The 25,189-nt window shown below is 38.7% G+C and overlaps 3 protein-coding genes across 4 annotated transcripts in view; 2 read left to right on the top strand and 1 right to left on the bottom strand.

Moving 5' to 3' along the window:
- Positions 1–339: 339 nt before the first annotated feature.
- LOC104601839 (aureusidin synthase-like) lies at positions 340–5,112 on the top strand. Its single transcript, XM_010265326.3, has 2 exons — positions 340–591; positions 3,247–5,112. The coding sequence occupies exons 1-2, from the start codon at positions 491–493 to the stop codon at positions 4,883–4,885; spliced, it is 1,740 nt and encodes a 579-aa protein (XP_010263628.1). The 5' UTR covers positions 340–490; the 3' UTR covers positions 4,886–5,112.
- A 4,053-nt stretch (positions 5,113–9,165) lies between these two features.
- Positions 9,166–12,679, top strand: LOC104601842 (Tetratricopeptide repeat (TPR)-like superfamily protein). Its single transcript, XM_010265329.3, has one exon. It carries the CDS (start codon positions 10,728–10,730, stop codon positions 12,606–12,608), a length of 1,881 nt encoding a protein of 626 aa, XP_010263631.1. The 5' UTR covers positions 9,166–10,727; the 3' UTR covers positions 12,609–12,679.
- Positions 12,606–25,189, bottom strand: part of LOC104601840 (Galactose mutarotase-like superfamily protein) — a 29,781-nt gene continuing 17,197 nt past the window's right edge. Inside the window, exons 4-11 of one of the 2 annotated variants that reach the window (XM_010265327.3) lie at positions 22,639–22,752; positions 22,193–22,244; positions 15,513–15,650; positions 15,326–15,424; positions 15,126–15,223; positions 13,908–14,015; positions 13,668–13,749; positions 12,606–12,874 (exon numbers count right to left, since the gene is read on the bottom strand). In XM_010265327.3, coding sequence (XP_010263629.1) covers positions 12,809–12,874; positions 13,668–13,749; positions 13,908–14,015; positions 15,126–15,223; positions 15,326–15,424; positions 15,513–15,650; positions 22,193–22,244; positions 22,639–22,752 — 757 coding nt within the window. In that variant the 3' untranslated portion in view covers positions 12,606–12,808. The remainder of the gene's footprint in view (positions 12,875–13,667; positions 13,750–13,907; positions 14,016–15,125; positions 15,224–15,325; positions 15,425–15,512; positions 15,651–22,192; positions 22,245–22,638; positions 22,753–25,189) is intronic. The other variant, XM_010265328.3, reaches the window with a different exon arrangement.

The following is a 25,189-nucleotide window of genomic DNA, read 5'->3' as shown; positions in this document are numbered from 1 at the left end:
CTGACTTTTCTACCGATGCATATATAAGAGTAGGACCTTTTTATCTACTTCTAAACCCTGACTTTGCAAAACTTTGTTTCATTTTTGAATTAATGTACAAAAGTTAAAAAAGAAAAAGGATAATGAGATCCTCTGGGTGATGGTAATTATCAAATTGAAGGGCGAAGACTCAGTTCAGTTCATTGCTTGGAGAACAGGTTTGTTAAAAGCAGCTTCCTGGTAGCCATGCATGTTCCAAAATTTCAACGCAGAGACCGTGGAAATATTCTAGGCCAGAATTTAGAATCACTTGTTTTTCTTTCGTTTCTCTTATATATAGACATCCAAAGGGCCGGGAAGCCTATTATTGCTAACTGGTTCTCATCTGAGCAAAATTAGCCTTCTATATTAGAGTGAGGTGAGAATTATTTAAACAGAGAAACTGATTTGAAGTAGTAGTGCATGCATGGTTGAGCTGGATCGAAGCATTTAGCTTTGGGTTTCCGTAGCCATGGATGCAAAGAATTGGGTTTCCGTGGTTCTATTCACCTTAGCTTTTACTGGATTCTACGCCATCATATTGCTTCCATACTCCTCCAATGGAGTGCTTGGGTATGTTCTTCTATCTCTCCACTCTCCCCCAGTATATATTACTATCGTCTTTGATTTATTGGCGTCCAAAAGTTAATATATATATATATATATATATTTTTTTTTTATGTAATCGAATTATTTTTTCGATCCCTTTAAGTTAGCCTCTTTGGGCTGGCATCCCAAGGCTGATGACTCTAGCTCCCATCTTGAACCTCATAAAAATAGATATAATCACAGCACCGAGAATGTAAACCGTAAAGAGGAAAGCATTTGTTAATTTGAAAAGAATTCTTTTTTTCCGAAAAAAAATGTTTGGTTCATATCAATATTTTTTCATTCTACCCATTATTTTTCATTCTTATCCATTTTAGAATTTCATATTGTGTAATAATAAAAAAGAATGAGAGTTGAATCAAACATGGCCTAATTCATTCTATGACTGTATGACACATGTCTCCTTCTATTTGTATAAATATCCATGCACATACAAATATACATTCTATAAGACGCCAATCACAGTCTCACAGAAGAATTGGAAATATATGAAAAGAGTGTAATAAAAAAAAGTGCAGGAGAATAATACATCTCACAGTCCAGACTGTTATCTCCTGCACCGTTCGAATTCTTAAATGAGAGAATGGATGAATATGATGCCGAGAGATCGATTTCATTTCTCAGAATCTCATCATTCAAGACCAACCCCGTCCCCGTGAATTTTGATGAATTTTCATTAGTTAGTTTAAGAGAGTAAAGTGTAGCAGATCCAATCAAGGGGATGGGTATTATATCAGGAGACACACGTTTAACAGTTTGATCGATCCAAACCACACCTATGCATTTTAATGAATTTTTATTGGTTAGTTTACGCTTTAATGATAGGCATCAGGTGTAAAAGAGGATATAGGATTAGCTGTTCGTACGCTGTGGAATCAATAATAAACTTCCATGCCACTCATAAAATTTATGGGGGCTCACAATCATTCAACCTCACAGTGTGGGTCCTATTTAATTATTTTAGGGATATTTAGCCTTCACTCCACCTCAGAATTCAGATTTGAATTACAGATCTACAACAGTTTAAATTTATAAACAGCTTTAGTTATAATACTCATACTCACCCATGAATTGACATCAATTCCGAGTTGGCACCTACCCCCAACTGTACGATAGAGCTAGGGTTTCAGAGGTAACTAAATAGTAAAAACCCCTTTATTTTATATCATTAGTGTTAAGCATTATCATTGGTTCCACAGCCTGTTATACAGTCAAAGCGTTCAGCCAATCTAAATTCGTAGGAGAAGATGGGACTGGTTGACAAATCAAGGTTAGTCCTATGAGCATCCTTCTCCTTCCTTGTAGGATTTTGACATGACCTCTCCACTAAGGGTGCAAGTTGGTGGGCAGGCTGGGTTGGGTTTTAGTTTAATCATGTTCAATCCTAAGAATTGGGTCTAAAGTTGAACTCCAGTCTGACCCCAAGGGCCAAGATCGAACTATCCAACCCAAGAGTAGTCTGTATTACAACTTGTGCCTAGCTGATCCAAACGGTAAAAATTGATATTCGTATGTGTACATATATATATGTGTGTGCGATTTATTTAAAAGACTATATATGCATATATATACATGCAATTATGTATCTATATATAAATATATACATGTATATATGATCAGGCCAGTCTCGGATTTTGGGTTTGGACGATCTAAAGATCAAGTTTGAACCCAGCCCAAAAAATTAGAAAGGCAAAAAATTTTAGACTTAAGCCCAATTTAAGGAATGAAAATCCAAGTCAATCCATGTAAAATTATAAAACTGCATCAAGGCTAGGATTGGGCCCACCCAAGTAGCAGGCTTGCAGCCCTACTCTCCACCACAAATTGTCATTTCATCTCTTTCTAAATCAATATCAATGGCATCTGGGTACGGAACTTTTTATGCTAAAGTCGTACACTAATGAATAAGAATCCATACATAGCGTGGTCTTGGTTGGTTTACTTCTCATTCTCGTGTTTGTGAGTTTGATCAATTAGAACCACTCCGTAAATGTTTTTTTAAATCTCATCAGTTAGTGTACACTCGCAATGGACGAAACAAACCATAAAATTCAATGGAAGAGAAAGTGAACGAAGTAAACGGTAGAGTTCAGTTAAAAAAGGTGTTTTTTTTTTTTTTTCCTGTACTCAAACACTTTCTATTAAGACTACGAGGGGTGATTAATCGATTATGAGCTGGGCTGGGCCCAGGCCGGGCTTAGCACCTATGATAAGGCTAGAACCCGGCCCGGGTCTATGGAAGCCTAGGCTGAACTTTGAGCCTATAGCACTAAATACATTATATTTGATATATAATAATTTATGTTATAATGTATGTAATTCAACCTATTATATATAATATAAAATAAAATATATACATAAATATGTATATATTCTGATTTCTGATTTCTGAGCAGAAAACAAAGCCCAGCCCAAAAACAAAATCAAGCATGGTAGGACATGGCCCTACCAATTCCCCCTCAGGCCTCAAGGCCCTCAACTCTCGGTTTTCTGTTTACATATTTTCTATGAAGCCAAACACAGCATAAATGGTCATTTATAGGTAAAGCATTTACTTGGGTCCCTTGGATTTTCTGCTCAACAAATTAAAGATTTGCCTTGGGTGTGTTCACTGTTCAGGGAACTAAGGAGCCTCATCCCAGACATACTAACCGCATGGCACTCCACCGCCCCCAAAGCGTTGCAGGAGGAAGCAGCTGGCCGCGTCATTCTGAGTCCCAATCTAACAACTTGCCATCAATCCCTCTCAGATGCCGATGTGCCGGTCTATTGTTGCCCCCCAAAACGTGAGTCTGAGGAGGCCTTTATTGATTTCCAGTTCCCTGACCCTTCTTCATTAACTCTTCGAATTCGCCGGCCTGCTCACCTGGTCGACGACGACTATATTGCCAAGTATAACAAGGCTTTATCCATCATGAAATCACTCCCCTATGAAGACCCTCGCAACTTCATGCGACAGGCAAACATGCACTGTATCTATTGTACAGGGGCCTACAACCAACAACACTCCAACTCTCTCCTCAAGATCCACAGGTCCTGGCTATTCTTCCCCTGGCACCGAATGATGCTCTACTTCCATGAGAGGATACTCGCAAGTCTCATTGGAGATGACACCTTTGCTCTGCCTTTTTGGAACTGGGATTCTCCTGCTGGTATGGTCATCCCCAGAATGTACATGAACGGGTCCTTTCGAGATCCAGAACGTGATGCATCTCACCTTCCACCTCAAGTGGCTGATATTGACTTCGATTATGTCGAGAGCGGGCTTGACCCTCAAGACCAGATTGCAACCAACGTCGCCTTCATGTACAACCAAATGGTTTCTGGCGCAAAGAAGACTGAGCTTTTCATGGGTTGCCCCTATAAGCCAGGGGAAGAGGGCTTTTGTGATGGCCCAGGAACAATAGAACTCGCACCCCACAACGCCCTACACACTTGGGTTGGCAGCAACCTGAACCCTGAAAGGGAGAACCTAGGTGCATTCTACTCCGCTGCAAGGGATCCCATCTTCTATGCACATCATTCCAACATTGACCGTCTTTGGGAGGTCTGGAGAGGGCTTCAAGGAGCCAAGGCAGAGATCCATGATCCTGATTGGCTAGACTCCTATTTCTTCTTCCACGATGAAAAGTCGCAGCTTGTTAGAATCAAAATCCGTGATGTCCTTGACATCACGAAGCTTGGGTATGATTTCCAAAAGGTTGATCTCCCTTGGCTGAACGCACGGCCAAAGCCCGCTGTGTCACCCAAGATTGCTCGTTACATGTTGAAAACAAGGGAAGACGACCAGAACGTATTGCCTAGACATACGACGGACAAGGTCGGCTTTAGCTTTGGACCGGAGGGTCGTACCCTAGACACTGCTGTAAGAGTCAAGGTCCCTAGGCCCAAGATCCTTAGAACAAAGAAGGAGAAAGAAGAAGAGGAGGAGGTTCTGCTTGTATATGGAATTGATATCAAGAAGGATGTGTACGTCAAATTTGACGTTTATGTTAACGCCATTGACGAGACCAGGATTGGTCCGGAGTCCAGGGAGTTCGCCGGGACATTTGTTAACATGCGGCATGGCGTGAGGTTGGTGATGAATAGGGGAGATGCAACAGTGAAGAGAAAGACCAATCTTAAGTTGGGAATCTCTGAATTGTTGGAAGATCTGGAAGCAGATGGAGATGAGAGCATCTGGGTGACTTTAGTGCCAAGGGGTGGTACGGGACTGCATATCTCCATTGATGGTATTCGAATCGAATACATGCGATAGAAGCCAACATAATTAATACATGGTGGAGGACAAATGAGCTCGTTTTAATTTTCCTCCTACTGTATTCATTTTGAGTTAACTATTTGTATGTGGCAATTTTAGATAATGATAATTCTTTCTTTTTATTTTGTCATTTTGAGTTATCTAGTAAGTGTGCACGTATGTTTTCTATGTGGCAATTTTAGATAATGATATTTCTTTCTTTTTGTTTTAGCATTTTGAGTTAACTAGTAAGTGTGCACATCTGTTTTGTATGTGGCAATTTTAGATAATGATAATTCTTTCTTTTTGTTTTGGCGTTTTGAGTTAACTAGTAAGTGTGCACATCTATTTTGTATGTGGCAATTTTAGATAATGATAATTCTTTTTTTTTGTTTTGGCATTTTGAGTTAACTAGTAAGTGTGCATGTAGTTAGTATGTGGAAATTCTAGATGATGATAATTATAATAATAATAATATATTCAATTTTTTTTTAAAATTTTATGTATTTTTTATTTTTTTTTGTTTTTTTATTATTAATCAAATGCAGATTGCAAAATCTAAATCTAATTACATAAACACCTCATCCAAATATGACTAAATTAAAAAATAAGTATTTTAGTCATTGTTTTAAAAATCAGACCAAACCAGACGGTCGAATCGTTTGGCCTAGGAACTGGTCAGGCCATCAGTTCTATTTTGGCCTTGAATTGCTATTCTACAAAAAGTTGTTGAAATGGTCAAAGAACTATTAACCTAGATGGTTTAATTGTTAAAATGTTTAACCAATTAACCATTCTTGGGTTACTTTCAAACTAATTCTATTTTTTATTTATTTTAACATAGAAATTAGATAATAAAAAAATTAAAAAAGAAACTTTCATATCTCATAATTTTGTTCGGTTATTCACAATGGCCAAAATTAGTCAAGTTTTTTAGTTTTTCCATTTTGATTTTGAGTTTTCTCATTTCTTTAACACTTCTTAAGTTGTAACAATAAAAAATTACAACTCCAATAAAAAAACCAAAAAATTGATGTAAAAGATGAGAGATTAAACACCGATCTTATATTAGAAACCTGAGATAAACCAATGAAGCAAGCGATCTGGGATTTTAGAGAGATTTAGATAGAGGAGAGAGATGTATAAAGAGGACAAACAGTGTTGTAGCAACGGTGATGATGAATATGGAGATAGCCAGAAGAGGCGATTCCTTCTTCTTCTTCTCAAGGCAAATAGTTTTGCAACAATGAACGGTGAACATGGTGACAACCATCTCATGCAGTGCTTTCTCTTCTTCTTCTTCTTCTTCTTTCTCACTTCTCAACTTTAACTAGTTGCCTCATTTCAAAGTCCAACATTCCCCTATCAAAATAATGTATATATACATTGGACTTTAACCTAATTCTAATCTAACAATCAAAATAAAAAAGAAAGGTTTTTAAAAATGAACCGGAAACAAAACCAGTCAGGGGACCAATTTCCGATTAAGCGGTTCAACCGCTCGGGTTGAACGGTTCGAACTATGATGTCATAAATAAATTAAAAATAAAAATATATTTATAAATAATAAAATATAACATAAAATTAAATAAAGAACAAAAAATACAAAAATAAAACTATCTAAATACAAAAATAATATAGTACAAAACACATGGAAAATATAAAAATAAAATACAAAAAAACACAAAAAAATAAAAAAATACAGAAAAATAAAACTATCTAAATACAAAAGTAACAAAGTACATAACAAATGTAAAATACAAAAAAAAGTATAGAAACATTGTCCTCTGTAACAAACTAACAATAAAATAAAAGCAAGAGGATGAGGGAGAATGAGAATGAGAACAAGAATTAGGTAAAACAAATGGAGAGATGGGAAGGGGAGGAGGAGCAGTGACATTATTCTTGTTACTCGCGAAGCAGAGTAGATGTGCTCTTTCGAAAACAAAAGCAATTGATTTTTTGAAAGAAAAAGTTAACTTATGTAAAATCGTTGACTGCCATTGCTCCTTATTGCTCCTTGTTGTTGCTAATTACAAGAGGAAGGAAATCCGTCAATGCTCCTTGTTGCCCACCGCCGTACATGAAGCCCTTTTGAGGAAGGAAATCCGGATGACAGTCGCCGGTCATCGTGATTCACCGTCAGTCGACGTTGGTTGTGGCTACCGCAAGTCGTCGATCGCGTCATCAAAGTATGAGAAGGCTGGAACTTGGAAGGGTAATCGGGGGAGATGAATGAAATTTCTTTTGTTGTTTTTTTTTTCAAATCAAACAAAAATGAATTTCATTACCCGCGAATTGCTGCCCAGGTCGAACGGTTTAGCAGTTTGAACGCTCGGGTCAGCGGTTTTTTGACTTTTTCAATGGTTATTTACTAAATAATGGTTTATAGTATAACCGGACCTAGGGGCTTAACAGTTACAGGTTTTTCTGGTCCAATCATCTGGTCTGGTCCGGTTTTGAAAACCATGATAAAAAGTTAACATTATATTTTACATCTTACTAGTTTGACCTATTCAAAATGGATAGTTGAACCACTGGCCCGGAATTTAAAAGCAAAAGTGGTTCCATTTCTGGGTCAGCTTTTAAAACCTTGATTTTAGTTAAAAGAAAGTTCTACAATCTTATTCATATTTTAATTTTAGTGTAAATATAGAATTATAGATGCATTCAATTTTTTCTATAATTATTTTGTATTTTTGTGTGTAAAACTAATTCTGATATATTACATTCAAGGATTTAAAAATGGACACGATACGCCATATCGATATTAGCCTTACTTAGCACACAGTATGCTATTGGAAGTGTATCGGTCCAATACCATGCGGTATGGATTGATATGTGTGAGCTTTTTATTAAAAATTAAAGACAAATGCACAACTCAAACCTAGGTCTCTGAACAAGGTACATGCCTTTCTTAAGGAAAACCGTAAACCATTAAGGCAACTTAGTTCTTATATAAATATTTGTAATAAAATAACTTTTATTACATATAGCATCTACATATGTAATTCAAATAAATAATATATTTATGTTCAACAATTTTAATTAAAAATTATAAAGGACAATATTAAAAATTGATATTTTATAAACCAATGGAATAAATAATCTATCAAATCTACATTAAAATCAAAAGATGACTTTTAATCTTAAGAAATTTATGTTAATAAGATATTAATAATAAAATGATTATTTTAGTACTTAAAATTAATATATATTTAAATTATTAATTAATTAATATTTTAATTTACATTACATTAAATAACAACATATTAAACATTTACAAAAATAAAAAATGTTTAGAAAATATTTGAGAGTATAATATTAAATAGAATCTATCAACTCTACTAATCAACATTTATACCAAAAATGGTTTTTAATTTTAGAAAAAAACTATAGAAACAAAACTATCAATAATGTAATAATTATATTAGAAATTAAAACCCAATGATGTTTTTATAATTTTCCCTATTTTTAATTAAAATTTAAATTATTTTTAAATTAATTAAACTATATTTAAAATTAATATTTTTTATTAATACTTGATAAATTTATTTAACTATGTCAAGTTTTTATTCTTTTTGTGGAACTTAAATTGGTTTTAAATTAGTAAAAGTTAATTATAAAACTAATAATTGTTAGATAATTTTGTATTAGTTTTATATAAATTTTAAATTGATATTAGTTTTTAATTGATAGTTTTGTATATGGATTGGATGGACTAATCAGACATATTGAATTGGACTAGTCCAGCCCAAAGTATTTATTGGATTGGATTGAACTTGGTCATCTGTAATAGATTTATATTGTATTGGGTTGGATAGAACCAATATTTAATCCATTGATAGAAAATAAGAATTTAGGTATCAATGGACCAAGTTTGGATTGGAACCAATCTAAATTAAAACCAATTTGAACAAATTGAATGCTCCAAAGTATTCATTGGATTGAATTGGACCTGATCCATCTATAATGGACTCATATTGGACAAAATTAGATTGGACCAAATCCAGTCCAATTGACACCCTTAGCAGGATAGGTATAATTGTTCTCTACTTATACATAACATATTAAATGCTATTATTGACAATACCTTCTCATTTTTTTATTCAAACTCTAACTTTGCTAACTTCGAATCTTGCTGTATACTTCATGCATATTCCTTTGAGTTTGGAAATATGAAAACAACAATAATGGAAATAATATATTTGTTCTCTTAAAATGTTCATTTAATATATTTTTGTATTTGGAATTTAGATCTATTATTAAAAATGATTTAATAAACAATTAATAGGGTTCGTTTGATTGGTAGTCGGAATCAGAAACGAAGTGGTGCATTTACAGTCTGTTTGATTCATACAGTAATCGGAATCAGTTGGAATGTAATTGCTTAACAAAGCCAGAAAGGTCAAAGCTGTACAATGTAGGGTTACGTGGCATCATAAAAGAATCTGCTATATGTTCACCGCATCAGAGAGATAGAACGATTGAAGGCTGATGAGCATGATTTTCAAAACCGGATCGGACCGGATGGTCGGACTGGAAAACCGGTAATCGTTCAGCCCCAGGTCCGGTTATACTGTAAACTGTTATTTAATAAATAACATTAAAAAAGTCAAAAAATTGCTGATTCAGGCGGTTGAACCACTTAACTGTTCGATCCAAGCAGCAGTTTGCAGGTAGCAAAATTCATTTTCGTTTGATTTAAAAAAAGAAAAAATCCATTCGTGTCCTCCGATTATCCTTCCAAGTTCCAGCCCTCTCATACTCTGACAACACAACCGACGACCTATGACAGCCACGACCGATGACCGGCAGCCATGACCAACGTCAACCAATAGTGGATCACGATGACCGACGAATGTTGTCTGGATTTCCTTCCTCAAAAGGGCTTCATCTACGGCGGTGAGCAACAAGGAGCAGCGGCGGATTTCCTTCCTCTTATAATCAGCAACAACAAGGAGCAGTGGCAGTCGGCGGTTTTATAGTGGCAACCGGCAATTTTGCAGCAGTGGATTCCCTTGCTCTTGTAATCATCAGTAAGGAGAAGCGGCAATTGACGATTGGCGATTTTACGTAAGATAACTTTTTTCTCTCAAAAAATCTATTGCTTTTGTTTTCGAAGGAGCACATCTACTCTGCTTCGCAAGCAACGGGAACAGTGTCATTGCTCCCCTCCCCTTCCCATCTCTCCATTTGTTTTACCTTGTTCTTGTTCTCATTCTCATTCTCCCTCGTCCTCTTGCTTTTATTTTATTGTTTTTTTAATTTTCTCCATCCTTGTTACAAAGAACAGAAACTGTCGGCTCCACTGTTCGAAGGAGGATGATCATTGTTAGGCTGTTACAGAGGACAATGTTTCTACACTTTTTTTGTATTTTCATTTGTTATGTACTTTATTATTTTTGTATTTAGATAATTTTATTTTTCTGTATTTTATTTTTATATTTTCCATGTGTTTTGTACCATATTATTTTTGTATTTAAATAGCTTTATTTTCTGTATTTTTTATGTATTTTATTTAATTTTATGTTATTTTTTATTTATTTATGATATCATGGGTCAAACCATTCGACCCGGACAGTTGGACCACTTAACCGGAAACCGGTCCTGACCGGTTATGTTTCCGGTTCGTTTTTAAAAACCTTGCTGATGAGTGATGACGATGCCCCCACTTTGAAATATCGACACAATTCGAGGGTATTTTATTTTCCCTGTCCAATGTCAAAAATATCAATAACCTTATCCAAATTGTGTGAAGAAAATTTGTTTGTAAGCCCCATAAGAAAATTGGACGATTCGATTCTTATACCGTTTTTGACGACGATACTCGAGAGGATCAACAATCAAAGCACCTTCCATGTTGGTTCACCCTATTCCAATGGCACGCCTCATGCTTACTCCTACGAACCAATTCCCCTTGGAAACGAAGGTGCAAACCCTATCTGTATTAGAAAGGTGTTCCGACATGGAAGAGATAAAGCAAATCCATGCCCAATTGTTCAAAACAGGTCTGGTTCTGGACAGTACCCCAGTTACCAAGCTTCTCACATTTTCTGCTACATCAGTTTCCGGAAACTTGGCATACGCCCAGCTAGTATTCGACAGCATTCAGCAACCTAACATCTTTATGTGGAATATAATGATCAGAGGCTATTCAAACAGCAAAGAGCCTGAACGAGCTTTGCTCCTCTATCACCAAATGCTCCGTGATTCTGCCTTACCTAATCACTACACCTTCCCTTTCCTGCTCAAGGCATGTGCCACTCTATCAGCATTGGAGGAAACCCGGCAAATCCATGGTCAGGTTCTGAAGACAGGCTTTGCTATAGATATTTATGCTGCCAATTCACTAATTCATGCTTATGCCAAATCTGGTAGCCTCACTTCGGCCCATCGACTCTTTGACAGGGTCCAAGAACGAGACATCGTCTCTTGGAATTCAATGATCGATGGGTATGCGAAGTGTGGAGAGAGAGAGAAAGCTCATGAACTGTTTACTAAGATGCCTAGAAAGAATATCATATCCTGGACATCTATGATCACTGCCTGCGTTAGGGATGGTTTCTTCAAGGAAGCCTTGAGTTTCTTTTACGACTTGCAGAATGAGGGCATCAAACCAGATGGTGTGGCACTGGTCAGCACACTTTCAGCATGTGCGCATCTGGGAGCATTAGATCAAGGTAGATGGATTCATGCTTACATTGATAAAATCGGGATCCAAATTGATCCCATTCTTGGTTGTGCCCTTGTGGATATGTATTCCAAGTGTGGTGATGTGGAAGAAGCTCTGCAAGTTTTTAAAAATACAAAAGAGATGGGAGTTCCCGTATGGACAGCCATGATTGCAGGATTTGCAATACATGGGCGGGGAAGAGAAGCCCTTGACCTCTTTGACAACATGCAGAAAGCAGGAATCAAACCCAATGCAATCACTTTCACGGGGGTTCTGACTGCATGTAGTCATGCAGGATTGGTTGATGAGGGGAAATTTTTATTCCAAAGCATGTGGAAGGTATACAATGAGACCCCTTCAATAGAGCATTACGGGTGCATGGTCAACCTTCTGGGTCGAGCTGGACAGCTGAAGGAAGCAAAGAAACTGATTGAGACAATGCCCATGAAACCAACTGCAGCTATTTGGGGAGCATTACTTAATGCCTGCAATATTCATGGTGACTTCAATTTAGGCAAGCAATTAGGAGAAATCCTAATTGAAATGGACCCCAGCCATGGTGGCCGATACATTCATTTGGCAAATATATTTGCAGCAGAGGGCCAGTGGGATCAATCTGTGAAAGTGAGAAAGCTAATGACGGATAGAGGAGTTTCAAAACTTCCAGGATGCAGTTTGATTAGCTTGAATGGAGTTGTACATGAATTTCTTGCTGGAGATCATTCCCATCCACAAATAGAGAAGATTTATCTCATGTGGGACCAAATTGCAGAAAAACTGAGGCAGGAAGGATATGTTGCTGCAACTGGAAATATATTGCTTGATCTAGAGGAGAAAGAAACCGTGATTCACCAACACAGCGAGAAGCTAGCTATAGCTTTTGGATTCATAAACACTGCACCAGGAACACCAATTCGAATCATTAAAAATCTTCGAGTATGTGAGGACTGCCACACAGCAACAAAATTCATCTCCAGGATTTACTCTCGCGAGATTGTCATGCGTGACAGGACTAGATTCCACCATTTCAAACATGGAAACTGTTCTTGTGGGGATTATTGGTGAAGAGAGTGAAGGTTCATGTGTCCAATTGCATAAAATATTCATATAATATCAACAAAACTGACATTATTAGAGAACCTTGGAAAACTCAACTCTTTCTGGAGACTTAAGTTACAACAGTTATTAAGAAACTAAAAGCTTGTTGAAAAAGGAACCAATAAAAAGCAACAAGGGCTAGTTTTGAGAACCTCGTAAGCTTCAATTCATCCAATGCTAAGATGCTGTTCTGCTACCCATGATTGCTCAGGCTCTAGCTGAACTTTTCCAATCTGAGGTTGTTACAGAGAAGGGAGAACATTCAATAGACTTGTGGTCATTGCATTAAATATTTATCACTTTGGGTTGTGTTTGGTTGCAGTCAAATTTTATTTGCACTAGTAGAGATGCATGGGAGTGCAAATGAAAGGAACACAAATTCTGGTTTAATTTTGTTTTAGGTTTTACTTTATTCTGCTTCAGGTCTTATTTTACTTCATTTGTATTGCAATCAAACAGAATAAAGTAAAATTTAAACAAAAATAAAACCAAATTTGCACCCAAATCGTTTGCACTACCATAGTTTTGCATTAGTGAAACTAAATTTGCACTGCAACCAAATGCAGCCTAGGCTCAGCTTGGGAACAGTGCAAATACAAATATGTTCAATGCAAAACCTTGAATATGGTATTTCAAAATCTTGTATTTGCACTCTTCCCAAACTGAGCCTTTAGGACATGACGGATTTCAACTTGTTATATAACCATATACATTGCAACAATCAGTACAAAAAGAATATACATCAAAACAACAGTTGAAGCAGCATGCCGCTTCCTTGATGGGTGAGAGTGTCACAGTTCAAATAAGGGAAAAGGAAGAGTCTTAAATGTGTAACTATAAAGAGGTGGTTATTGATCGTCTAGATTGCTCAATAGACAATAAGTAGGCCATATATATATGGTAGAGTATCACTAAGAGAGAGAGAGAGAGAGAGAGAGAGAAAGGAGGAAAAAAACTGATTTCATGTGGAGGAAAAAGCATAACCATTTAATCAGGTATCCAAAAAGGGCATCGTTACTTCATTACCTTTGCATTTTCAACGCAGACAAAGTCCTGGTAGCAGTTTTCCATCTGCAAATAAGGGTTCCACAAGACACAATCTGTCCAACTGCATGGGAAAGGGAATTATAAAGAGAAAAACTTGAAGCAGAATTCTTTTATCAAGGAAAGTCCAGATAAAAGCAAGTTACTTAAAGCAAACAATACTAATTTCTATAAAGAGAAGATAAAAGTCAAGACATCACAAGCAAGGTTCAATTGAAGTACTTGGTATTCTTGATGGATATTAGATCACCCAACCCATTGTCAAGTTGCAACTCAGAGGGAGCAACCAAGTAAATACAGTCCACAAATCCTGGAAAATTGACCACATCCCTGAAATTCAAAGTTCCAGTTAGAAGTGGTGGAACAGTTTTCCATATTTCAGAAGATAATTGATGAATTTTGAAATCTTAACAGTATAAAATACCTGTGAAAGCTAACATTTTAGTAGAAAAAATTAAATTGCAAAAAATATTAGTTGCTTAGTGGTGTAGTTTTGCAAGAGTTTGATATCATGGGCCTAAGAATGAAACGGTTCTTGATGTACTAACCATTAACCTGCTTGTGTGAAGACCACCCTCCAATCAAAATTTGCTTAAATAACTTTCTTTCCTATCTTTAGCTTCAATCAGATTTTACTTGGTCATTAGGGCTTTCAGAGATGATGTGCAATATGTAGTTACAAATGCAATGAGTAGCAGAAATATACACCTTCCTCCAGAGTCCAGACATAATAGTATTAATTTACCAATCAAACTTAAAAAAAAATAGTAAATTAAAAAAAAATCATCAAAGAACATCTAAAGAGCAAGGGTCTAAAAGAGCACCCAATGAAAAGAAGTGATCAGCTACAAGTTGAAGGATCTAAAAGAGCAAGGGGCATGCCATAAAGGAAATAGATTGAAGTAGTGAGAAATGATATAAGGGTCCATAATTTAACAATGGATATAGCACTGAATTGAGTGGAATGGTGGAACTAGATTCATGTAGACAAGTCCCATATAGTTAGGACAAGGCTTATTTGAGTTAAGTTGAGTATTCTTAGCATTTACATATATTAAAGCTTTAGTGTTTTCAATTAGGCATAATCAAGAGGTTATAAATTTCATCTGCTGCCTTGTCAAATAAGAGAAAAAAATGAAGATTGACATATATTAGATTTTATTCCATTTCCTACCTTGGTAAAATATATACAAATGCATAAAAGGATATGCATTTGAAATACCCTATAGAAAAAAGTAAATAAAATATCAATAACAAATAAAAACAAAAAAAAAGATGAACCAATTCCAACTGTTCCTATTTCTGAATAACATTTTCAGACAAGTATATCCAGCATGGTGACCTTTTTTGTTGATAAAAACGAAAGAAGTTAAGAAAGGGATCTTGTTAGAACAATGTTAAGGCCAATTCACCAAGACTAATGGGAAAGAAAATACAGACCTATCCTCTGTACCCTCCACAGGATTAGTCGGGTCTGGGTCCTTGTTCAGCGTATTGCAACCTTTCAGTCCTTTCACTGATGCTTTGGTTACAGAAGCCTGCACAGTAATAACTCAACAAATTTCACATCAATAACCAAATATATATGAAAAATAATACATCCATATTGGGTCCGGAAATCATGAATTTAGGTTCCTTACATGAAAGTAAGTATGCAATGCAGTACTAAAGGAGAAGGATTTGTTATCTGTATTTGTGATTATTAGTTCTGTTGAAAGTCTCCTTGAGTATAATTTGACCTGCAAACAGTCACCAAAAAAAAAATTCAGAAATATATGTAATTGACAGGACAAGATTTTTAGCAAGAAATTTAAATTGAGAACTGACTGTATACAAGGCTCGGAAGCTGAAATCCCACATAGAGCGGCTGTAAGGACCATCACGCAACTCCAGTGTTATAAGAGGATTTCCTTCCACATTATCAGAGCCAACAATAGACCAATCCATGTTCCTTGCAAACCCATGCTGTAGAATAAAAATATTCATGGATCAAGAACCATATTTAAGATGAAAAATGTGAAACAGAAAGACCCTGGAGCTAGAGGATTTCCAAGGTTTCTCAACTAATGACATTTTGGGAATTTGGAAGGAAGTGGATTCTTCGGCTCAAGCCAAGGAAAGTAAATATGGAATGGAGGCCACCAGCAATCAACTTTGCTAAACTCAATTTTGATGGGAGTTATATTGGTAGTCAGGTTGCACTGGGGTTGGGAGGGGTGTTCGGGGACTCAGAAGGAAAGGTCTTAGCATTGTATTCTGGGCCATTAATAGATAGCAATGCATTGAAAGCAGAGATGTGTGTATTACTCCATGGGTTAAAATTTTCTAACCAATTCAGTTTCCACAACTTGGAGGTGGAAGGGGACTCACAGTTGGTCATTTCATGGACAAGAGGTAGTTCCCAAGTCCCATGGGTCTATAGACATATTTTTGAGGAAATAGAAAGCGTATCAAGGGAGCTGAATGTTGTCTTTAAATGGGTGAGAAGATCAGCAAATGGAATGGCAGATGTGTTAGCCAAACAGGGGACAGCGAGGCACCAAATGTTTTTGGAAAAAATTGTAAATCATAAAGGTTGCCTCTAAGGTGGAAACAGTGTTTTAAAAGGCATGGGAGGCGTACACCTCCAGGCGAGGCGCTCCCAAAACGCCCTGATGTCACGGGGCTAGTCGTTGGGACCCCGTGCGGCACTCGAATGCGACGAGTAAGCCTAAGCAACAAGCAACAACACAAGAAAAGGCAACAAAGATGGCACACGAATTAGATAAAAGGCAAATTGTATTGCATTAATGGATGGCAAGCATAAGCACACAGTTCAGTGTCGAGGGGATCTCATGCTTAACCTTTACATGCTCATGACTCACTCGACTACCTACCTCCCCTCAAAGAGTACGTTAAGCTTTTGGGGGAGTGGCAATAGGAAACATCAAAAGGATGAAAAATCATACTATGTAATTACAATAATGCCATTGGCGGTCCCCCCTTACAAAATACATGCAAAGCCCACCCATGACACGCATGTTGACACCATGAAGGCACGCGGTTGGCACTCTGATGGCTCACGGTAGGTGCTTGATGGCGCGACGAAGGAGTCACCTGTGACATTCTCCCCCACTCAATTCGATCTACGTCCTCGGAGATCGGCTTTGGCTGGTCCCTTAGAGTCACTGTAGCGGAAGGAAGGTTCTTCTGCTGCTCCCCAAATCGGCTGTCGTCCAAGGCCGAGGTGTATATTTTGGTGGCATGGTTGGGTTGGCTCATTCTGTTGGGGTTTCCTATGGCTAAGTCCTTTCCTGGCAGCCTCAAGGTATGCTAGTGACTGGTTCAGTTTGGCTAAGGAGTAGGTTTGGGCCAGGTAAGGATCAAAATGGTGTTTTGGATTATTAAGGTGTGGGTTCCCATGCATTTTTCCCCAAGGGTAACTCACAGGGCTACTACGGGAATTAGCCTGAGGGATGATGTGAATATGGTCCCTAGATGGCTTGGGTGGCACTCGCTCTCCCCGGTGGTTGTGGTAGTAGATGTGGGCAAGGTTTGACACGGCCTTGGGTCTTCTGTTGGGCCCATCAATTGTGGGCGCTTGCAGTTTCTACTGCGAAGTCGACTTCTGCTGATGTGGTTGGTGTTGAAGCTGATGCTGATGCTGATGTTGGTGCTGACTTGGGCGTTGGCATTGGCGTTGGCACTGGAAATGGAACTGTCTTGGGGGTGACTTCTTCCTGGTGACGACTTCCCAACCAGTTCCAGTGTCGATGTGAGGTACTTGACAGGGGTTCTTCCTTGTTGACGTGGCACTGTCTTCATGGTTGTTGGTTTCTTGGTACAACTGCAAGGCTGAAAGCTGCTTCCCAAGTATCTGCAAGGCTGATGAGACAGGAACCATGCAAGGGGAGTGTTCGTCCAGAATAAGCAAGCTGCTGATGTGTGGCATAAGTGCTGCTTCCGCCTGCGTGAGGAACTCCACTCCAAGAACAACCTGAAAATCATCCAAGGGAACCACAGATAGATTGATGGGTCCTTTCCATGGTCCAACTTGGAGTTCTACTCCACGGGCCATGCCCTCTACTGCTTTGGCCCTGGAGTTGACAGCCTTGACCCACCCAGTTTGTTTGGCGGTGGTCAAGCCGAGTCGCTTTGCCTCCGCAAGCGAAATGAAGTTGTGGGTGGCCCTAGTGTCCACCAAGGCTTGGGTCGGCCTCCCGCCGAGGGTGATGTCTACATAATTCAGCCCCTTGTGGGCTTTGGTGGGCCGCTTGGATGTGGCCTCTTTCTTGACCATGGCGTTGATGAGCTGGAGGGCGCCTACTCTTGGCGCCGCTGTGGGTTTCTCCTCATCGCTCTCTTCACTATCGCTGAGTTTGGCGATGAGGGCAGTTATTTTCTTTTGGGTTGGACAGTCACTCGTCCAATGCTTCCCATTGCAAAGGTAACAAGGTGCAGAAGGAGGTCTCCTAGTGAATTGGTGGCCCTGATAGCTTGGGCCTCCTTGTGGCTTCTTCCCTTGTTGGTAATTGTAGGGCTTGTCCGCGGGCACTGGCTTCTCCTTTGTAGAGGTTGATTGTTGATCTCCCCCACTAAAACTCATGGTACGTGGACTGGATGGTATTTGCGCATCTTCCTTAGGTGTTCTCAGATCAACAAGCTGCTCAGCTACGACCATGGCAGTGGCGAGGTCCTCAACCCCGCGTCACTGGAGTTCGAGCTCAGCCCATGGCTTGAGACCGTCCATGAAATTGAACAGGAGATCCTTGTCTAACATGTCAGAGATCTCTAGCGTCAAGGCCGAAAACTCCTTGACATAGTCATGTAGTGATTCTTGATGTTTGAGATTCTTCATTCTTCGGCGCGCCATGTACTCCACATTTTCTGGGTAGAATTGCCACTTGATCTCACGCTTGAATCCAACCCAGGTGTCGATGGTGCGGGTTCCACGTTCAATGTCTTGGCAACACCTACGCCACCATAACATTGCGATATCGATCAAATACATAACAGCTATACGTACCTGAGTTTGGTTGTCAATGATGTCAGTGGCAGAGAAATATTGCTCCAATTGCCACAAGAAGTTGTCAAGCTCCTTAGCATCTCGAGCACCCGAGTAAGGTGTTGGCTCTCGGATCTTGATGTTCATGGAAGCTAGGGTGGAGGGAGTGCTAGGTGCGTTGGCCACCGCCCTCTTTAGGAGAGTCATCTCATCTCTCATCTCATTCAATTGCACTTGAAATCTGTCTAGAAAGCCCTGTAGGCTGCTTTGGGAAGGCCCAACTCCCGAATTCTGTATGGTGGTGTGCATGTCTCTGAAGGCGCCATTGAAACGTCCTTCTAGTTCCACCACTACATTCTCAACCGTCTCTAGGTTGAGGTGGAGTTCATCAACCCGATCTCGGGTTTCTCCCACTGTCACATCGCAACGTAGGAGGCACATGTTCACGCTAGCTAGTTGGTCGACTTGTTTGTCGTGCTTGCTAGCTTTAGTTGTGCGGCCATTTGGGGCTTGTGTCTTGGTAGGTTCGTCAAGTGGAGCTTCATCAGTGTCGTGGGCTTGGAGCCGCCCATGTGGTGTGTCATCGGCAATGCCACGGTTGCTCTTCATTGTGTTGACGTAGGGACGAAAACAAGGTCCAGAGTGTGTGTAGGAGCTCCTGGTCTGATACCAACTATCACAGGGCTAGTCGTTGGGACCCCATGCGGCACTCGAATGCGACAAGTAAGCCTAAGCAACAAGCAACAACACAAGAAAAGGCAACAAAGATGGCACACGAATTAGATAAAAGGAAAATTGCATTGCATTAATGGATGGCAAGCATAAGCACACAGTTCGGTGTCGAGGGGATCTCATGCTTAACCTTTACATGCTCATGACTCACTCGACTACCTACCTCCCCTCAAAGAGTACGTTAAGCTTTTGGGGGAGTGACAATAGGAAACATCAAAAGGATGAAAAATCATACTATGTAATTACAATAACGCCATTGGCGGTCCCCCCTTACAAAATACATGCAAAGCCCACCCATGACACGCATGTTGACACCATGAAGGCACGCGGTTGGCACTCTGATGGCTCACGGTAGGTGCTTGATGGCGCGACGAAGGAGTCACCTGTGACACTGAGGCGTATGCCAGAGGCGCTGATACCTCTGAGGCATACGCCTCAGGTGCCTCGTCTCTTGTGCTTTTTTCATGAGGTGTGCTAGAGGCATATGCCTCTTGCACTTCATACACACATGATATGAAAATACAGGGAAAAAAAAAGAAAAAAGAAAAAAGGAAAGGAAAGGAAAGGAAAGGAAAAGAAAAGAAAGGGAAAGAAAAGGAAATGAAAGGAAAAGAAAGGGAAAAAAAAGGAAAGGAAAAGAAAAGAAAGGGGAAAGAAAAGGAAAGGAAAGAGAAGGAAAAAAGAGAAAAGGAAAGAAAAGAAAAGGAAAGAAAAGGAAAGGAAAGGGAAGAAAAGATAAGGCATAGGGGGAAAGAAAATGGTTTGCCCCCTTACCCTTTGGCTGGGGGGCGAATCCCCCTTTTCGATGCAGCCCAATTTGTTTTTTTGAGTTAGGGGGGTCTTGCTCTGCTTCTTTGCTCGCTTGCCTTCACTTCGACAAGACCCCCCCCCCTTTGAGCTACTGTTATGCATCTTTATTCTTCTTAATATAAAAGGTTTTTATTAAAAATAAAGAAAAAATGAGACCCCCCCTTTGAACTACTGTTATGAATCTTTATTCTTCTTAATATAAAAGATTTTTATTAAAAATAAAGAAAAAATGAGATCCCCCCTTCCTCTTCATCCTCCTCCTAACCCCCCTCCTCTTAAGAAGGCTTACACCTCCTTGTGTTCGGGAGGCTTACGCCTCTTGCCTCTAGGTAGTGGAACGCCTCGCGTCACGCCTCCGCATTTTAAAACATTAGGTGGAAAAACCCACCTATTGTAATACTTGAAATTGATATTAATAAAATATTTTTTCTTATAAAAAAAATGTGAAACAAGGCAGTTCATCGGATAACACTTCCACCATTCCATTAGCAACAACCAATTTGGAACGGTTTTAACAAAATGTATTTGAGACATAACCAACAAAGGACATATCAAAGTAAGAATTAGTCAAGACACCGAAGAAGCATGGCTGACATGTTTATGAGTGCCAGTGATATCATCATCATCATTTTGTCTGAGCCTCATTGCAACTATATGGAGTTGACTACATGAATCCTGTTTTTCCATTCCATTCTGTTCAGCTCCATATTCATTGTTAAATTATAAGCATTTAAATCATTCCTTACCACTTCAATCCATGACCTTTTTGGTCTGCCCCTAGCTCTTCTAACCCCTTCAACTTGTAGCAGATCACTTCCTACAAAATTCACCCCTCCATTTTGCTCATCATGCTCCAATTTTATGGTCAACATCCTCCTCAACTGACTTGTTATGAAATATTGAACCAAGGTAACAGAGTAAGCCATGTTCAGTTATCTCTTGGTTCCAATCCTAAGTGTAGCCTGATTTGAACTCCTATTGTTAAATAATTTAAATTCACATTGCATACATTTTGTTTTAATTCTCCTACTTATTTTAAAGCTTCTTGTTTCTAAGGTATTTGTCCATGAACCTAATTTTTCATTTAACCATTTGCTAGTTTCATCAATTAATACTATGTTATCAGCAAAGAACAAGCACCATGGGTCCTCTTCCTGAATATGTTTAGTGTGGTGATACCTTCATTTTTCATGATTGATTCCAATCACAAGACTTTGAATGGTATTTTAGAGATAGAAAACCATCCAATAGAGATGATTCTGGTTACCAAGGCTATGTATAATGTCATGTTTTAGTTTTTTAGAACACACTGGGAACAGTAAGTCCAGGTTGTGTTCAAATCACCATTAGAAAGATACAGATTTTTTTATGGGTAACTTCAGTAACTTATTAACTCAGAATAAAAGATTTAGTACAACAGTGTCTACAATAATCAGCTTCCACGAAAGCCTGTCCCCCCCCTATTCCCATCATACATACAAGTGGGAGGATCCCAATGTTTAGGATCATCTGGTTGAATTCTTTCAATTTAGGTTACTTTACTCATATTACATGTACTAATATGGTTTGGTAAGCATCACTATGGCCAACTCTACTATTCACCACAATTTTTACCTTCAATGAAGTACTATCTTGAAACAAATATGGCACTGAACAGAATGGAATGAAAAAACAGGATTCATGTAGCCGACCCCATATAGTTAGGACAAGGCTTAGATGATGATGGTAATGAAGTACTATCTTTAGATGAATTATTACCAAGGCCACTTCCTAGAGCAAAAGGATCTGAACTATCAGAAAATGGACCAAATAGACCATTTTTTAGCTCACAAGGTATGCAGCTGTTTATTCCTTGATTTATTGTTAATTTGCAAAAACCATATAAGGCCTTCAAAACCAAAACACGCACACACACAGAAATGAAGAGGAATGATGATTCATAATTAGTAACCGTGACTAGGAGAGAGAGAAAAAACAGTACCTGCTGCAAAGGGCCAGGTCCAAACTGTGGAAAACAATGTGGGATGCCTCCGCTAGTTACAACATAGATATGGTTAGTATTCAAGCCAGAAATAAAGAAACATAAAAGCTATGGTTCTCTCTCTCAGCCATGAGAGAATCATAGCTTGCAGATTACATGTCATCAGACTCACTTTTGTTTTCAATATAGTCTGGGAGTTTCTTGTACTAAATCTTAATTACTTCTTATAATAAAATTTTATTTGCTAATAAAAAAAATTCTGTGAGTTTCTTTCAGTCTATATAATCCAGAACAAAGCAAACAAAACAACTTATACAAAATTGTGCTTATAAAAAAATCCAATACAGAATTCAATAGATATTTCAAAACTAATAAGAACAAGCATTAGGAACAATTAAAATAACAAATTAACAACCATGTGGCTACAATAATTGAGACATAAATACCTTATTGGTTTCTGGCCATTGAATACTGCATCTGGTCGAACAAAAAGGAGATCTTTGCCATTCACAACTTTCCATGATGTTATACAGCCCCCAAATAGATAAACCTCAGCCTCACTGCCAACAAAAGATTCAATCAATTATGTGATCTTAAGCTTCCTTCAAGGTCATACATTTAAATTCCAGAAAAGATGAGGTGTAAGCTTACAGCTGAGTAGATGCATATGGGCTATGAAGGTTGGGAGTTCAAATGCCAAGAGTGCTAAGTGTCAAATGGCCCCCTTGGGGTTGTGTGTGGAAGATGTATGTACTCTCTCAGGCTCAAGGGCGACAAACTGTTCAGGGTCTTTGCTGTTCTGGCAAGTGACCAAATCCCACATTTGTAGGGGAAAAGCTGACCAGGTAGGTATGTGCAGCCTTTTGGGATATTCCTCAGACATTCCTTCTTAGTTAACCGGGGCATCAGATCCGAGGTTGCTTTGGTCGGGACACATGTGGAGTGGAGGACCAAGTACTGGCCCGTGCCAGCTTTCCTTGACACCCTTCTTTAGGTCTCACCACGGGGCACAACCCTGGAATTGGGGTTGTGTTGCCTCTTGCTAAGCGAGCCACGAGTGTGACTTTGGCAAGGTTGGGGTCAAGGGGAGGACAAAGCTACAAGGAAGGTTGTTGGCCAAAGCTGGGGGTCAGTGAGCTTAGGCCTTGCTAGCTTCACATTGGTATGTAGGTGAAGCCAGGAGCTGGCAGATCTGCAGTTCTGTGTCTTATGGGTTTCACGAAAGCTTCACAACAGCAAGAGCTGAGGGATCAGCTTCATCTGCTGGTCCTGAACTGCGAGTTTTTAAGTCTTTATGTGTACAAGGTCGAGATTCATAGTGCTCAACCAAAGTACTGTAGCTGTGTGTCCTTGTAGTCTTACATGAGGAAAACAACCAAAGCCAATATCTTCCGGCTAAAAATTATGAGTAACTCTTTACATCTGGAGAAACAATAGAATTGGTATGTAAGTATCAGAAGCCCTCTGTCCTTTCAACCAGTTTGTTGTGATATAATCACCACAATATACTACAGAAAAATACAAGATGACTCTGCTGGCTGTAGCAAACCAACTTAAACATGAATGCTGAGTCATTGGTTTAAATGGTTAAAGTGATGCCAAAGAATAGCTGTGGATCCCTACATTATAACCCAAAGTAAAATGAAAAAATGAGCAAAGGTTAGCATGGATTTTATCCTAATTCTATTGCATTATGTTAGGGCCCAATTTTAGTGAGAAGTAGCCAAAGGTGCCATGCCATTTTGGACAACTGCAAGTTAAGAAGCTAGTCCAGAAATTAACCTGATGGGGAATTTCTTTTCAGCGAATTTTAATGCAGCAAAGAAGTCAATAACAGAAAGAATAAATTAACCTAACAGGGAATTTCTTTTCCCTGATATTAAGCAGATTGCCCTTCCTAGGCCAGTTTCAGACCATATTCCAATTCAGTTGGTCTGTGGTTTTAGATGTAGAATCAGAGCCCTCTTTAAGTTTAAGAATACCTGGTTTGAAGATGATAAACTCATTCCCTTGCTGAAGACTGTGGAAAGACTTGCAGGTGGTTGGAATTAGTTCATTCATTTTGGCAAAAAAGCTTGGTGCCATTAAAGCAAGACTAAAAATCTGGAAAATGGAGAAAAACTTGAATTCAGAAACTGAAAAGAGAGCCCTATTGAGTATCATTAAGGAGATTGATTCGGCAGAAGAGATGGGTCCTTTATCTGAGGAAAGCAGATTGAAGAGATCTCAGGCAAAGATTAAGTTTGATAAGTTGCCTGTGACTGAAGAAATCAAGTAGAGACAGAGGGCTAAAGTGGTTTGGTTAAAAGAGGGGGATAAAAACACACATTTCTTTCAAAGAATGGCAAATGCTAGAGCAAGAGCTTCATCAATTAGTAAGTTGGAAGGGGAGGGAAGAGTGGGGGAATCTGATGCAGATATGAAGGCAGTGGCAACTAGCTTTTATAAAAATCTTTATAAAGAGTCTTGGACCTTTAGACCTTTTCCTAGAAACCTTCCCTTCAAGCAGCTGAGTGAAGATCAGTCCTCCTTCATTGAGAGACCTTTTACGAAGGAGGAAATTAAAGCAGCAGTTAACATGTTGGCTAATGATAAATCACCAGGGCCGGATGGACTTACCAACCTTTTCTATATTAAATGCTGGGATTTTGTGAAACAAGATATTTTTTTTTTTTATCAATAACAGTTTCATTAATTCATCAGTAGAAAATTTACAAGTGGAAGACAAACACACTTATCTTCCAAGAGTAACAAAGAACTTCAAGAAAGGAAAGAAGAAAATACAAAGATACAAGGACACTAACATTACAACTTAGCCCAAAACAAGGAATCCCTTTCTGCCCCTTGTTTTGCTAAACCGTCAGCTAGGGAATTAGCTGATCTCTTAATCCAACATGTCTTAACTTCCATCTCCTGCACCAGCCATTTGAATTTCCTCTTCTCATTGTTATACTTCCAAAGATCATTTTGTTCTTTGGTCAGCCACCCTATCACCAC

Source organism: Nelumbo nucifera, chromosome 1 (assembly GCF_055504915.1).
Source record: "Nelumbo nucifera cultivar China Antique chromosome 1, China Antique-T2T, whole genome shotgun sequence".
In the NCBI taxonomy this organism is placed as follows: domain Eukaryota; kingdom Viridiplantae; phylum Streptophyta; class Magnoliopsida; order Proteales; family Nelumbonaceae; genus Nelumbo; species Nelumbo nucifera.
Note: the sequence above shows the minus strand (reverse complement) of the source record. Positions and strands in the feature narration are given on the sequence as shown.

Bases quoted from the DNA above. Each gene is read 5' to 3' on its own strand.
- LOC104601839 (XM_010265326.3), top strand. From the start codon at position 491: ATGGATGCAAAGAATTGGGTTTCCGTGGTTCTATTCACCTTAGCTTTT. The intron at 592-3,246 runs GTATGTTCTTCT...TTCACTGTTCAG, and splicing joins TCCTCCAATGGAGTGCTTGG to GGAACTAAGGAGCCTCATCC.
- LOC104601842 (XM_010265329.3), top strand. From the start codon at position 10,728: ATGTTGGTTCACCCTATTCCAATGGCACGCCTCATGCTTACTCCTACG.